General features: G+C 32.9%; 2 protein-coding genes across 2 annotated transcripts in view; one reads left to right on the top strand and one right to left on the bottom strand.

The window, feature by feature from the left end:
* Positions 1-12,675, bottom strand: part of COG5 (component of oligomeric golgi complex 5) — a 262,688-nt gene that overhangs the window by 205,518 nt on the left and 44,495 nt on the right.
* Positions 876-2,392, top strand: GPR22 (G protein-coupled receptor 22). Its single transcript, XM_006161157.3, has one exon. It carries the CDS (start codon positions 989-991, stop codon positions 2,288-2,290), a length of 1,302 nt encoding a protein of 433 aa, XP_006161219.1. The 5' UTR covers positions 876-988; the 3' UTR covers positions 2,291-2,392.

The following is a 12,675-nucleotide window of genomic DNA, read 5'->3' as shown; positions in this document are numbered from 1 at the left end:
CTGAGTAATGTATACAAAAGGTTTCAAAAGCTTCCTCAAAAAATGAGCTACACTATCTTTTTCCTAGTCTTTCATTTTTATTTAAAAAACTCTAAACAAAATCAACTGATAAATCCTTTTAAATAGCCTGAAAAATAGCTATATCTTAATATGATATTAAATTTCAATTTTCTCCTTCCACAAGCTACAAGAGAGTATGATCACAAAATAAATCACTCAGAGAAATGATTACTGCTCTTTTACCAAGCTTTTTGTGGCTTTTTAAACTTTATCATAATGTCTCTCTTCTTCCAATTTTTTAAAAGTTTATTTATTGCAAAGGTCAGTGAGAATTTTTATTTTGATATATGAAATACTTATAATTTACTTATTTCTTTGGGAAATAACTCCAAATTTCCCCAAGCAAAGTTGATTTCTGAATATGAAATTCAAAAAAGATGCATAAAATAGTTTAAAACAAACTAGTGCTTTGTACCATTTATTATTTTAAATGAATACTTATCTTGTTCATTTGAAATCTCATGAGAATAATTATACTACATTAATTATGTTAGAGAATATTAAGATAGAATTTACTTCCTACCAACCTACAACATTTAAAACAAAATTTTAAACACTAAGCTAAAATTACTTTTGTATACTGGGTAGTTTCATTGTATAAAAATATACTTTATCTCAAATAATAAGCTTTAAATGCCCAAATGAAGAAAACCCTTTTAGTATATTAAATAATTTTGCACTATAGAGAACAACCCCCCTAGCTGCTTCTTCAAAAGGAGAACACAGTTTCTTTTTACATCAAAACAATGAAACCATACTTCTTTACATTTTTCCATTTAGAGTTTACATACTTAAAAATTAAACCAAGAACATAAAAAATTTTATTTTACAAAAAACACATGTTTTATATGTTATGTAAATTGCCAAATATCAAATAGTTTATTCTATTTCACTTTCTAGGGAAAAAAAAAACAACTGCTCCAAAAGAATGTGTTTTTCTCCCATTCTGGAAATCAACATGCAGTCTGAATCTAACATTACAGTGCGAGATGACATTGATGACATCAACACCAATATGTACCAATCACTATCATATCCATTAAGCTTTCAAGTGTCTCTCACCGGATTTCTTATGTTAGAAATTGTGTTGGGACTTGGCAGCAACCTCACCGTACTGGTACTTTACTGCATGAAATCCAACTTAATCAACTCCGTCAGTAACATTATTACAATGAATCTTCATGTACTTGATGTAATAATTTGTGTGGGATGTATTCCTCTAACTATAGTTATCCTTCTGCTTTCACTGGAGAGTAACACTGCTCTCATCTGCTGTTTCCATGAGGCTTGTGTATCTTTTGCAAGTGTCTCAACAGCAATCAACGTGTTCGCTATCACTTTGGACAGATACGACATCTCTGTAAAACCAGCAAACCGAATTTTGACAATGGGCAGAGCTGTAATGTTAATGACATCCATTTGGATATTTTCTTTTTTCTCTTTCCTGATTCCCTTTATTGAGGTAAACTTTTTCAGTCTTCAAAGTGGAAATACGTGGGAAAACAAGACGCTTTTGTGTGTTAGTACAAATGAATACTATACCGAACTGGGAATGTATTACCACCTGCTAGTTCAGATTCCAATATTCTTTTTCACCGTTATAGTAATGTTAATCACATACAGCAAAATACTTCAGGCTCTTAATATTCGAATAGGCACAAGATTTTCCACAGGGCAGAAGAAGAAAGCAAGAAAGAAAAAGACAATTTCTCTAACCACACAACATGAGGCTACAGACATGTCACAAAGCAGTGGTGGGAGAAATGTAGTCTTTGGTGTAAGAACTTCAGTTTCTGTAATAATTGCCCTCCGGCGAGCTGTGAAAAGACACCGGGAACGACGAGAAAGGCAAAAGAGAGTCTTCAGAATGTCTTTATTGATTATTTCTACATTTCTTCTCTGCTGGACACCAATTTCTGTTTTAAATACCACCATTTTATGTTTAGGCCCAAGTGACCTTTTAGTAAAATTAAGATTGTGTTTCCTAGTCATGGCTTATGGAACAACTATATTTCACCCTCTATTATATGCATTCACTAGACAAAAATTCCAAAAGGTCTTGAAAAGTAAAATGAAAAAGCGAGTTGTTTCCATAGTGGAAGCTGATCCCATGCCTAATAATGCTGTAATACATAACTCTTGGATAGATCCTAAACGAAACAAAAAACTTACATTTGAAGATAGTGAAATAAGAGAAAAATGTTTAGTACCTCAGGTTGTCACAGACTAGGAAAAGTCTAGGTTTCACCAAATCCACATCCAGGAGATTTTAAATTTAATTTGTACAAAATGAAATTACTGCCAAATATAAGAAAACACATTTTAAGTATTATTTATGTTGTAAATTTTCAATGTGAATGTCAATTAGATTAGGTCATATATATTCAATTTCTTCATTACTTAATGTATTTGTTGCATGGCAGTTTGTTAAGATAATATTGTGTATATTTTGTCAATATTACGTCCATCAGAAGATACTCATGTAATATTCATATTTTTTAAAGAATAAATACATAGCCTTAAAACAGTGTATAACTTTAAAATGTAAATGACAGAGGTATCCTTGCTTTTATTTTTTTTAATAAAGTGTATTGTTCCTATGCCACAACTGCAAATATATTTACATAATAACAACTGGAATAGCATTTAAACATGACCCAAATTATGGGCTCAAACAATCAAAACAATCTAGGATTTTTTGTATCTTATATTTCATGATATAGTATACTTGTTATAATAATTGATGGATCAAAAATAATGAGCTATGTATGAAACTTTATTTTTTTAATGTAGAAAATAATAGGATTTATCAGGATTTAAAATTCATAACCTCCCCAAATAAAAACCTGTATATGTACACTAAGTTAGGGAAACATTAAAATTCAACTTTACTATGAAAAAAATATTGATTTTCAAACATCAGTGTACTATGCTAAATGAACTGACAATAAAGGGAAGGTAGAAAACTAAAGCACCATCCTCTTCCTTCTGTCCTCTCTTTGCTTGAGTCTAAGCCAAATGCTCTGATTTAATAAATGAATATATTATTCTGATAAAAAAATAGTGCATTAAAATAAACCTATTTCCTAACTTTATTCAACTTAACCTTTTTTGTATAATTGAAGTTAACTACCCAAGTCTGAATACCAGGAAGGAAAACAACAAAAAAGAAGATCATATTATTATAGAAAAGCCTAACAAAGCCAAGAATTTCTAATTTTAGGTAAGTAGTGACTTTAGAGTAAGAAATACAATGAATACACTGTTCAACCCAATTATAGCTCCCAAGGATTTGAAAATATAGTAATTCCATTTCTACTTTGAAAATCATTAAAGCAACAATAAAATTTGTCACTTTTTCTACTCTACCACCACTTAATGTAACTTTGGGCACTCTTCTCTCCAATCCTTAATTCATACTGGAAAACTATGAAATTAATAATCCTAACTACTTACTATAAGGATTAGGTATTTATTTTGAACAAAGTTTCCAATTGTCATAATGCATAATCTTATCAATGAATATTAATATCAATGTATCAGAAAGTTAGCAATAAGTTACTTATAGCAGGGAAATATCTGCTACATTGTAACTGGTTTATTCTATTTTTAAACACTATATTCAAAGTCAAGTAGCAACTCATTTTTAAAGAAAAAAATGTCAAACATTGAATAATATATCACTTTTGTACAAATTAATAAGATTCATCCAAATATGGAAGATTTACTGCTGAGTAAAGAAAAGCCAGGCTACGAAGGAGAGGCATTGTATGTCCCCACTTAATATATACCAAGTGTCCACACTCTATGACTGAAACTAATTGACTAAAGGATATAGAAACACAGTACATAGATGTAAATACCAGATATAGTGTGTGGAAAGAGGAGGGTCTGAGGAAAGACATTTAGAAGAAAAATAGGGAGGCAAAGCATTAAAGGCACAAAGAAATGTGGTATTATCTGTTAAAGATATTTTGTAGTTTTATCAACCGTACTAGAGAGAAATGTTCACCTGTTGAAATATCCATTTTGTAAGCCAAATAATAATGTGATTGAATGTATAAAAGAAAATGAAATAAAAATAAATAAATATTTTTTAAAAGAGAGAGAGAAAGAAAGAAAGTACACTTCAGGACAAACTAACCACAACAACAAAAAGATTCATCCAATCTAGTTAACTTAATACCATAATCCTTGGGGTAAATGAGCACCATGCAATAGCTTGAATTCAGTGAGATTACATGGTAAATTAAATAGTGATTTGCTTCTGATAATAACGTTAACATGATGTCAAATCTTGGCAAAGACCCTGTTTCCTTCTATGTGATTTTCTATTATTCTGCAAAATTGAAGAAATGCCTCAATTTAACACAATGTGGCATAATCAAGGAAGAACTATTTATTGAAACCCTAAAGAGAAATTAACACTTCATAGACAAAGGTATTAAGAAAGCTTTTATCTGAAAAATACATTTGGCATAAAGTATCTCCTAATATCTTCACTTTTTAAAAAATGAATTTTATAGTTGCAAGTATAAATTTAAATTTGAATATTTAAATTGATAACAAGTGTTAGGCTATTATTGGAGTATTCATATTAAGAAAAATGTGTTTTAACTACTTTTAATCTTCAGGTTTATAAGCATGCTATAGAACTCAGTATAAAACAAATATCTAGTGTATTTGCCTAAACTGCTTTCACACCTGTGTGTTGCCTGCTAAAGAAATGCAAACAAAATAAGAAATAAATGGTAAATATTATAATGGTGCCCTTTAAACTGCTATTATTTCTATACTTGGCACTGGAGCAATTAACAAGCTCTTTTTCCTACTTATAATGATCTTCCAGGTATACCCACTGATTTACAAAAAAGAAAATTTATACCTATCAAACTACTTCTGATAGCTTTCTAATGTGTTAAATAGTACATAATATGTGAACCAAAATAAAACTTATGTGTTAAAAATTCAGCTTCCAAAAACAAGTCACAAATATGTTTGCAACTACTGACATCAGTTTAAATGGCAGAACAACTTAGACAACTTTTTTTTAATTAAATGTTTGTTTTATGAAAGATATAATATTTTTAATTTCTGTCATAATGGCCTTTGCCCCAATGTGTAAAATTTTCACTTTATTTCAAATAATTTTACCTCCCCAAAAAGCATTAATGTTAATTTCTCCTGTTAGAATGAAAACTAAAAATGCAAAAGCAAAGGAAACAACTATAAATTTAATATAGGTTCCTTCTTATAATCATATTTTTCTATCCATAAGCTATAAATCTCAGACATAGATATCAATATCTATTAGTTAGTTAGGTTAGGTCTTCAAAAAGATAGAAAGAAAAAATGTTATTTTAAAAAAATAGCCAAAGATTAGCTCAACAAGGTATGGAAATTTTTATTTGCATTCTGGTTTGCTAATTTAAGGTGACTTTTATTCTATCTACTACAAATAGATGTTCAAATGTACTATGAGACTGAATGATTTAATAATATGCTTTAAATTCCATTCATAATTCTATACTTTTTCTCATAAGTCAATTTTTAAGTACATGGTTATTTTTTCATTTCCTAAATAATTCTATGGAAAAATCTCAATTTTCTAGGCATTAAAAATCAGACTCTTCATTTAAAAGAAATTAAGACTTAAAGATAAAAATCTAAAATTATAAGACTTAAATAGGTCCTTACAAGGTCTTTATTTCACATAGAACTACTTTAGGGTTGCTTTCCAAAATCATTCAAACTTTGAGCTTTATTACATTTCATGATTATATAATTAAGTAAGTTTTGTAATTTAATCAATATTTTAATTCTTACAATACAGAAGAGAGCAGATACTTTGAATTATATGAAATAGAGTCATTGCCTTCACAAGCTTAAAATCTAGAATCAAGGCATTAAGAAGTATAGCAATATCTAAAAAGTAGAAAGTGGTAAATGTGACAAAAGAGGAATAAAGTTCTTAGTGGATTTAAGAAAAAGATTCTGTTGGATGTAAGAACAATGTAAACAAAATCATGATTAAAGAAAGCAACTGCAGCATATTCTGGCAAGAGTATATTATTCTTTTGAAGGGAAGCAATACGGAAGTGAGAAGTTATGTACAGAGTTAAATTGGGGTAGTAAGATGGCCTTCAGTACGATCAGAGATATCTAGCAGGTGAAAAACAAGTCATACATAAGCTTAAAAAATTAATAATATAGCAATATGCAGACAGACTTTAAGACACGGAATATGATAGACAGTAAAGGTCTGGCAAAAAGCAATGGCAGTGGCTCTGCAAACGAGTATATAGATGTGACAGGCAATGTGAAGGTAAAATCAACAGGGTTTCCCAACTGGCTAGAAAAACAACTGATAAAAGAGACAGAAGAATTAGAAATGATGACCATGAGGAGGACTATAAGAAACTAGATTACCCTCAATAATTGAAGAACTATTTAATTATGTTTTGCATAAAGTACATAGTTAACAAAGAGAAAAAAAAAAACTTTGGCAAAGCAGAAAATTAAATAAAGTAGAATAAATAACATTCAAGAATGCTCTAATTATTAGAAACTATTTGAAATTAAAATTTCAAATTGATGTTCGGTTACATACATTGTGCAACTGGTTTATTCAGTTTTTCCATTAGACACACATTTTTGTTTTTAGCATTTTTTTAATTAAAAAATTATGAACATATAAATACCAATATATATTTGGTTAAAAAAAATTTGTGCTCTGCCTTTTGCCCCCAAAACTTACTATGACTATCCATCCAACTCATAATAGTCAAATATCCCTCATTCTTTCATAATTTCTGCATAAAAATATTTTTCATTAAAAATTTTAAAACGTCACCATTTCTAAAGGATATTACTAATAAAAGATCAAACAATAAAACCTTTTTCTATTATAATTAAGGAGTTTCAAAGTATATTTCAAGATCATCAAATTATATTTCAAAATAGAAAAAGGGTAACCTGGCAACTGAATACCAGTTATTTTTTTTTTCTAAATGGAGACAAGCAGCAAGGGGAAAACCATAAAACAATATCTTTTTTTCTTTCCCACCAAATGAGATGAGAAAAAAGAAAATTAATGAAAACTTTTGGAGATTTCCCTTTACATCCCAGAGACGGGCACTCGCATTTACTCGTGAATATAGACTCTCTCTAGGCCAACAGTGAGCTCCAACAAAATTAAACATGAGTCGACTAGCGACAAAGGTTAGGGGAAAAGAGGAGTTCAGGGCATGTTGTAAAAGAGAAAAATAAGCAGATAATAAGGCTGAAGGAAAGTCCTCAAGAAATCAGAGATGTTCAGCTACTAGAGAAATACAAATAGAACACAGAATTATAGATTACAGTTCATGTAAGAAAATTCATTAGAAAATATTGTCTAAAAAGCTTTCAAAACAATGAAAAGATACCTCAGTTGGCATACTGAACATATTAGAAATATATTGGATCTAGAGAAGTAGAATAATGAGAACATTACAACAATTTATAGGTGTTTGGATCAGATATTGACATATAGCAACAAATGTAAACTTGGGCTATTCCTTAACAAAAAATTTGGGCTTTTCAGGAGCACAAAACTATCACATTTTAAGAAATATCCATTGTTTTCCAGAGAAAAAAAATTGGGAAAACAAATTAGTTCTCCCTTGTTCATGATAAAATATTGGGTTGTCGGAAAAGTTATGTATTTTAAGTTAACCCAATAGCATATGTAAATGATTTTATGTTTTTCTACCATTCTATTCACATATTTTTTACAGACCTCCATAAGCTGTATCCATGGCTTTCAAGCATGACAGCTTTGTACTTCCACCAGCAAGTGGTAAAAAGTGCTGTCATTCCTGTCACTCCCACCAATATCAACTCCCTACTCACTATCAAACCCTGAAGTATCAAGAAAGATAAAGGAGGAAAGAGAGTCTGTCTGGAATTGAGGTTATTTTCCTTACCCTGCTTCTATGAAAGCGATGTGATATTTTTCTGAGAGGTATTAAGCAAGGCAGACTACCAAAGCACATCCACTAATTTTTTTAGGATGAAAAGGAAAAGTAGCAAGCGTGGATGAAAAAGTTACGGAGAAATTGCTTTCCTCTCAGACAGCTGGACATATACTACCACTCACGTGCAAAATTGTTTTTAAAAATTTATTTTAATATAATATTTTAAAAATGTTAACAGATGAGAGCCCTGGTCATATTAAATGTAGACCGTAAAAGTGAAAAATATATGGGACTGAAGTAAGATACTAAATAAACACACTAACATTACAATTTCATGTCATATACTATATATTGAGTATACTGTATATCAACCGGGCAGAGAAGAATCAAAGATATATTTCACTCTGAACATTGTTTTAAAGAATTATTTTATTTAACTTTCTTCCCTTCCCTCCCCTCTCTCTCTCTTTCTTTCTTTCTATTTCACCAGAGAGGGACAAAGTGAGGGTGAGAGTGAGAGAGAGGGGGAAAAGGTGAAAGCAAGCCACCAAGACTGGAACTCAAACTGCAGTTGGTCATGTGAGAGGCCAGTGCCCTTAACCACCACGCCACCTGCCAGCCCCATTACTCTGAATATTTTTAGTGCCTCCGGTCAGGGTGAAATGTAAAGTGTACATGTTCTACATTTTAAGTTTTAATGCCTTTGGCCAGGGTGAAATGTAAAACATACATGTTCTACACTTTAGCAGTTTTCCTCCCAATTCTTAGAAAAAATTGATTGTCTCTCCTTTTATTACTGAGTTTTTTCCAACTATGACTTCTTACAAGCAATGAAATGTTAACAAACTGTAGCTACCACAAAATATTACATACTTTCACTTCATTCAAATGAAGTATTTGGTTAATTATAAAGTTGCACAACTATAAAAGTATCTTATTATTTTTTTTTTTTTGGAGAGATTTTCACTATAGGGCTTGTTCTCTCGCCAGACAGACAGAGAGAAACATTAGAGACAGAAAGCGAGAAATCACCCCCTCAGGGGGGGATGGTCACGACGCAATCCCTTCTCCTCCATTCTCCTCTCGGGATCTTGGGCACGCACGCACACGCGCCCGGCATGAGTTTTAAGCCACCGGGTCCGGGACGCGAACCGCGGTCGACTACGTGGGAGTCCAGCAACATAGCCATTACGCTAACTGCTGGTTCCCAAAAGTATCTTATTTTGACCACTAGTTAAATATTACTCTTTCACATTTTTGTTTCTTTCAATACAAAACTTCTATTAAAACATAATTCTGGGGCCAGCTTTGTGACCAAAAAGATAAGGGAGTCAGACCCCATATGGCCAAACTTAGTTTGAATGCCGGACCTAGTGACTTGAAAAACATACCACAAGTACGTGTGCCCCAAAATCCCAACCAAGGGGCCAGCAGGTGGTGCAGTGGTGAAGGTGTGAGACTCCCATAAGGCTGACCACAGTTCAAGTCCCAGACCTGGTGGTTTGCTTTCTCACTTTCCCTTGCTTGATGGTGAGCACATGTGCCCATAATTTAAAAATAATAATAATGAATAAAATAATCTTTAACAAAAAATTCCAACAGGATAGAGAAAGAGAGAAGAAAGGGTTGTGATCTGACCATGCTCCATTGGAGGGTACTTCCTAACCCTTTCTCACTTTCTCTCTTTCTCCAGCAAAACTTAAAAGTAAAAAACATAATTCTGTTCAAAGATGATAAGAATGACCTTTAAAATAAATTTGCAATGAAAATACTGAAGAACAGGTGTCATTCATGTTAGGAAAAATTTGAATCAAACATTTTCTCTTCATTATTGTTACTTCCTTTGTGTCACTGACACAATTTAGGAAATATTCAGGTACTCTAATAATTTAAGATATCCTTTAACTTACTATTCAGATTTGTAATAGTTTGTGTAACACTAACACTCAATAAAGATTTCAACTGGTATTACAGAAACACTACTCTAGAAACATTTCTTACTCTTTCACAAGAAATTTTTTCAATAGCATTGATATTATCTTCTAACTCTTATTTTTATTTATTTATTTATTTATTTATTATTTAATATTTAGGGTTTTTACATAGAGTGCATGCACTCACCAGAAAGAGACAATGAGAGGGAAAGTGAGAAATAATCCCCCAGGGGAGACATCCATGCCACAATCCCTTCTCCTCCATTCTTCTCTCAGGATTTTTTTTTTTTTTTGGGGAGTTTTTGGCTTTAGGCACGGGCGCCCGACCCACATAGGGCACGTGCGCTCGCCAGACAGACAGAGACATAGAGACAGAAAGCGAGAAATCACCCCTCAGGGGGGATGGTCACGCCAGAATCCCTTTTCCTCCATTCTCCTCTCAGGATCTTGGCCATGCACGTACACGCACCTGGCAGGAGTTTTAAGCTACTGGGTCCGGGATGCAAACCATGGTCGACTACATGGGAGTCCAGCGACATAGCCATTACGCTAACTGCTGGTTCCCCTTCTCTCAGGATTTTGGGTATGCATGCTCACATTCCTTGGAGTGACTTTTTGTTTTTGGCCAGCAGTACATAGTTATTATTACTCACAAATGGTCAAAAGACTTAACAAGGTCCGTTATTAATACAACCAAGCATATGAAATATCGTTTAGCAACATGGAGTACAAAGGACAGATATATATTCATGTTAAAAAATAATCCACATCCACGGACACACACACACACACACACACACACACACACTCCCTCAAGTGCTCACCATACACTGCTACAAGCAGGTAGTATCAGGCTTTAGAAGTCCTTGGAGTGAATTTTAAGCCACCAGGTTCAGGACTCAAACAGAGGTTGGCCATGGGGGAATCTAGCTACCTTCGTCACCACGCCACCTGCTGGCCCCATAACTCTTATTTTTTTAGCATTTTCATTAATTGAATCATAGAATCAACCTATAACAACATTACTGAAAATGGACTGTTAAAGAACACAACTTAAAGCTATAAAGACAACAGTTCAAGTGACTTGATATGAACACCTTGTAGAAAGACCTTTGCTAAATAATACATTCCAGATAAACAATAATTTTGGTATAGGGTTTCCTAAAGTGTCATAAGCTAACTAAAATTGAACAGAAAATGTCATGAGGATCTATACACGTTTTTGTTTTTCATTCTCAGTAGCTAAGATTTACAAATTCAATAAGATTATCCAAAGAGTATGTAACCCAAAACCAAAATAAAAAAACTATTGTCAGTGTTAGAAAAAGAAACAAAATAGGTAAATGTTCCATATAATTTTATTTATTTATGCTCTGTCTTAGCCTAAGGAAAATACAATTTTTTTGGAAAGGTGTTTTTTGTTTTTGTTTTTGTTTTCTGGGGTTTTTTTTGCTATGAGGTGCGTGCATTTGCCAGAAAGACAGAGAAAGAGAGAAAGCAAGAAATCACCCGCCGGGGTAAGGGCCATGCCACAATCCTTTCTCCTCCATTCTCCTTTCGGTATCTTGGGCATGTACGCACATGTGCATTGTGTGAGTTTAGGACACCAGGTCTGGGACTCGAACCACAGTCTACTATGTGGGAGTCCAGCAATGTAACCATTACAGTATTTGCTGGTCCTATATAATACAATTTTTAAAAGCACAGAATATTAGCTACGATTCAACTAAATGAGAAAATAAGTGATAAAATCCGAGCAAGGTTAAACTGAGTGGAAAATAATTTATAACTTAATATGAAAATATAAAATACTTGTCAGATAAGTCCTGAATTCTTATAAGGAGTAAGCCATAAAATTATTCCCTGTATGCTCTGCAGGATCATTTAAAACAGGAAAAGGAGTTGATTACATAATGTTCAGCCTTGATAAGATAAAAACCCTCGGGACCAGCAGTTGGCATTATGGTTATGTCACTGGACTCCCATGTAGTCGACTGCAGTTTGAGTCCCAGACCCGGTGGCTTAAACTCATGCCAGGCGCATGTGCGTGTAGGCCCAAGATCCTGAGAGGAGAATGGAGGAGAAGGGATTGTAGCGAGGCTGTCCTCCCTAGGGGGTGATTTCTTGCTTTCTGTCTTTCTGTCTCTCTCTGCCTTTCTGGTGAGTCTACATACCCTATAGCAAAAACCTCTCCAAAAACAAACAAAAAAAACCTAGCTGCTCAATAAAAGTACAAATTATTTCTAGTACCAAGACCAGAAAGCACTGTTTCTCATGAGTCTTCTCAGAAAGTACACAATGTGTAAATATTTTCCTCAACTATAAAGATAACCTAAATGTCGTATGGTTGTTTTTTACATCACTCTTTGCACAATGACAACAACCTTACAGAAAGGGCATCAAGTAGTTTCATAAAGCTGATGAGTATAATTTTCCTCAATGTACAATAATGGTATCAAACTACAGAGAAATTTAGGAAAAAGAATTATAAGGGAAGATAAAATATAAAGTTCAGATATAAAATCTTCTGTAACTCCGGTTTAATCTAAAGACAGATTCTGGAATATTAAAGCAATGGATTTCAACTATTTCATATCACATCCGAAGTGTCAACCAGACTGGGTAAAAAAGGGAGGGTGACGGTTTCAACCGAAGAGAACACAGATGTTCTTGAAAACATAAAAGGGCCTCCTGGTGATTCTGATGTACTAACTCCTCTCTTTCCC

The sequence above is a fragment of the Tupaia chinensis genome, unplaced genomic scaffold (assembly GCF_000334495.1).
Source record: "Tupaia chinensis unplaced genomic scaffold, TupChi_1.0 Scaffold138322_1, whole genome shotgun sequence".
Taxonomy (NCBI): Eukaryota; Metazoa; Chordata; class Mammalia; order Scandentia; family Tupaiidae; genus Tupaia; species Tupaia belangeri.
Note: the sequence above shows the minus strand (reverse complement) of the source record. Positions and strands in the feature narration are given on the sequence as shown.

What these genes read in the sequence shown, in the direction of transcription:
- GPR22 (XM_006161157.3), top strand. Translation starts at nt 989, where the DNA reads ATGTGTTTTTCTCCCATTCTGGAAATCAACATGCAGTCTGAATCTAAC.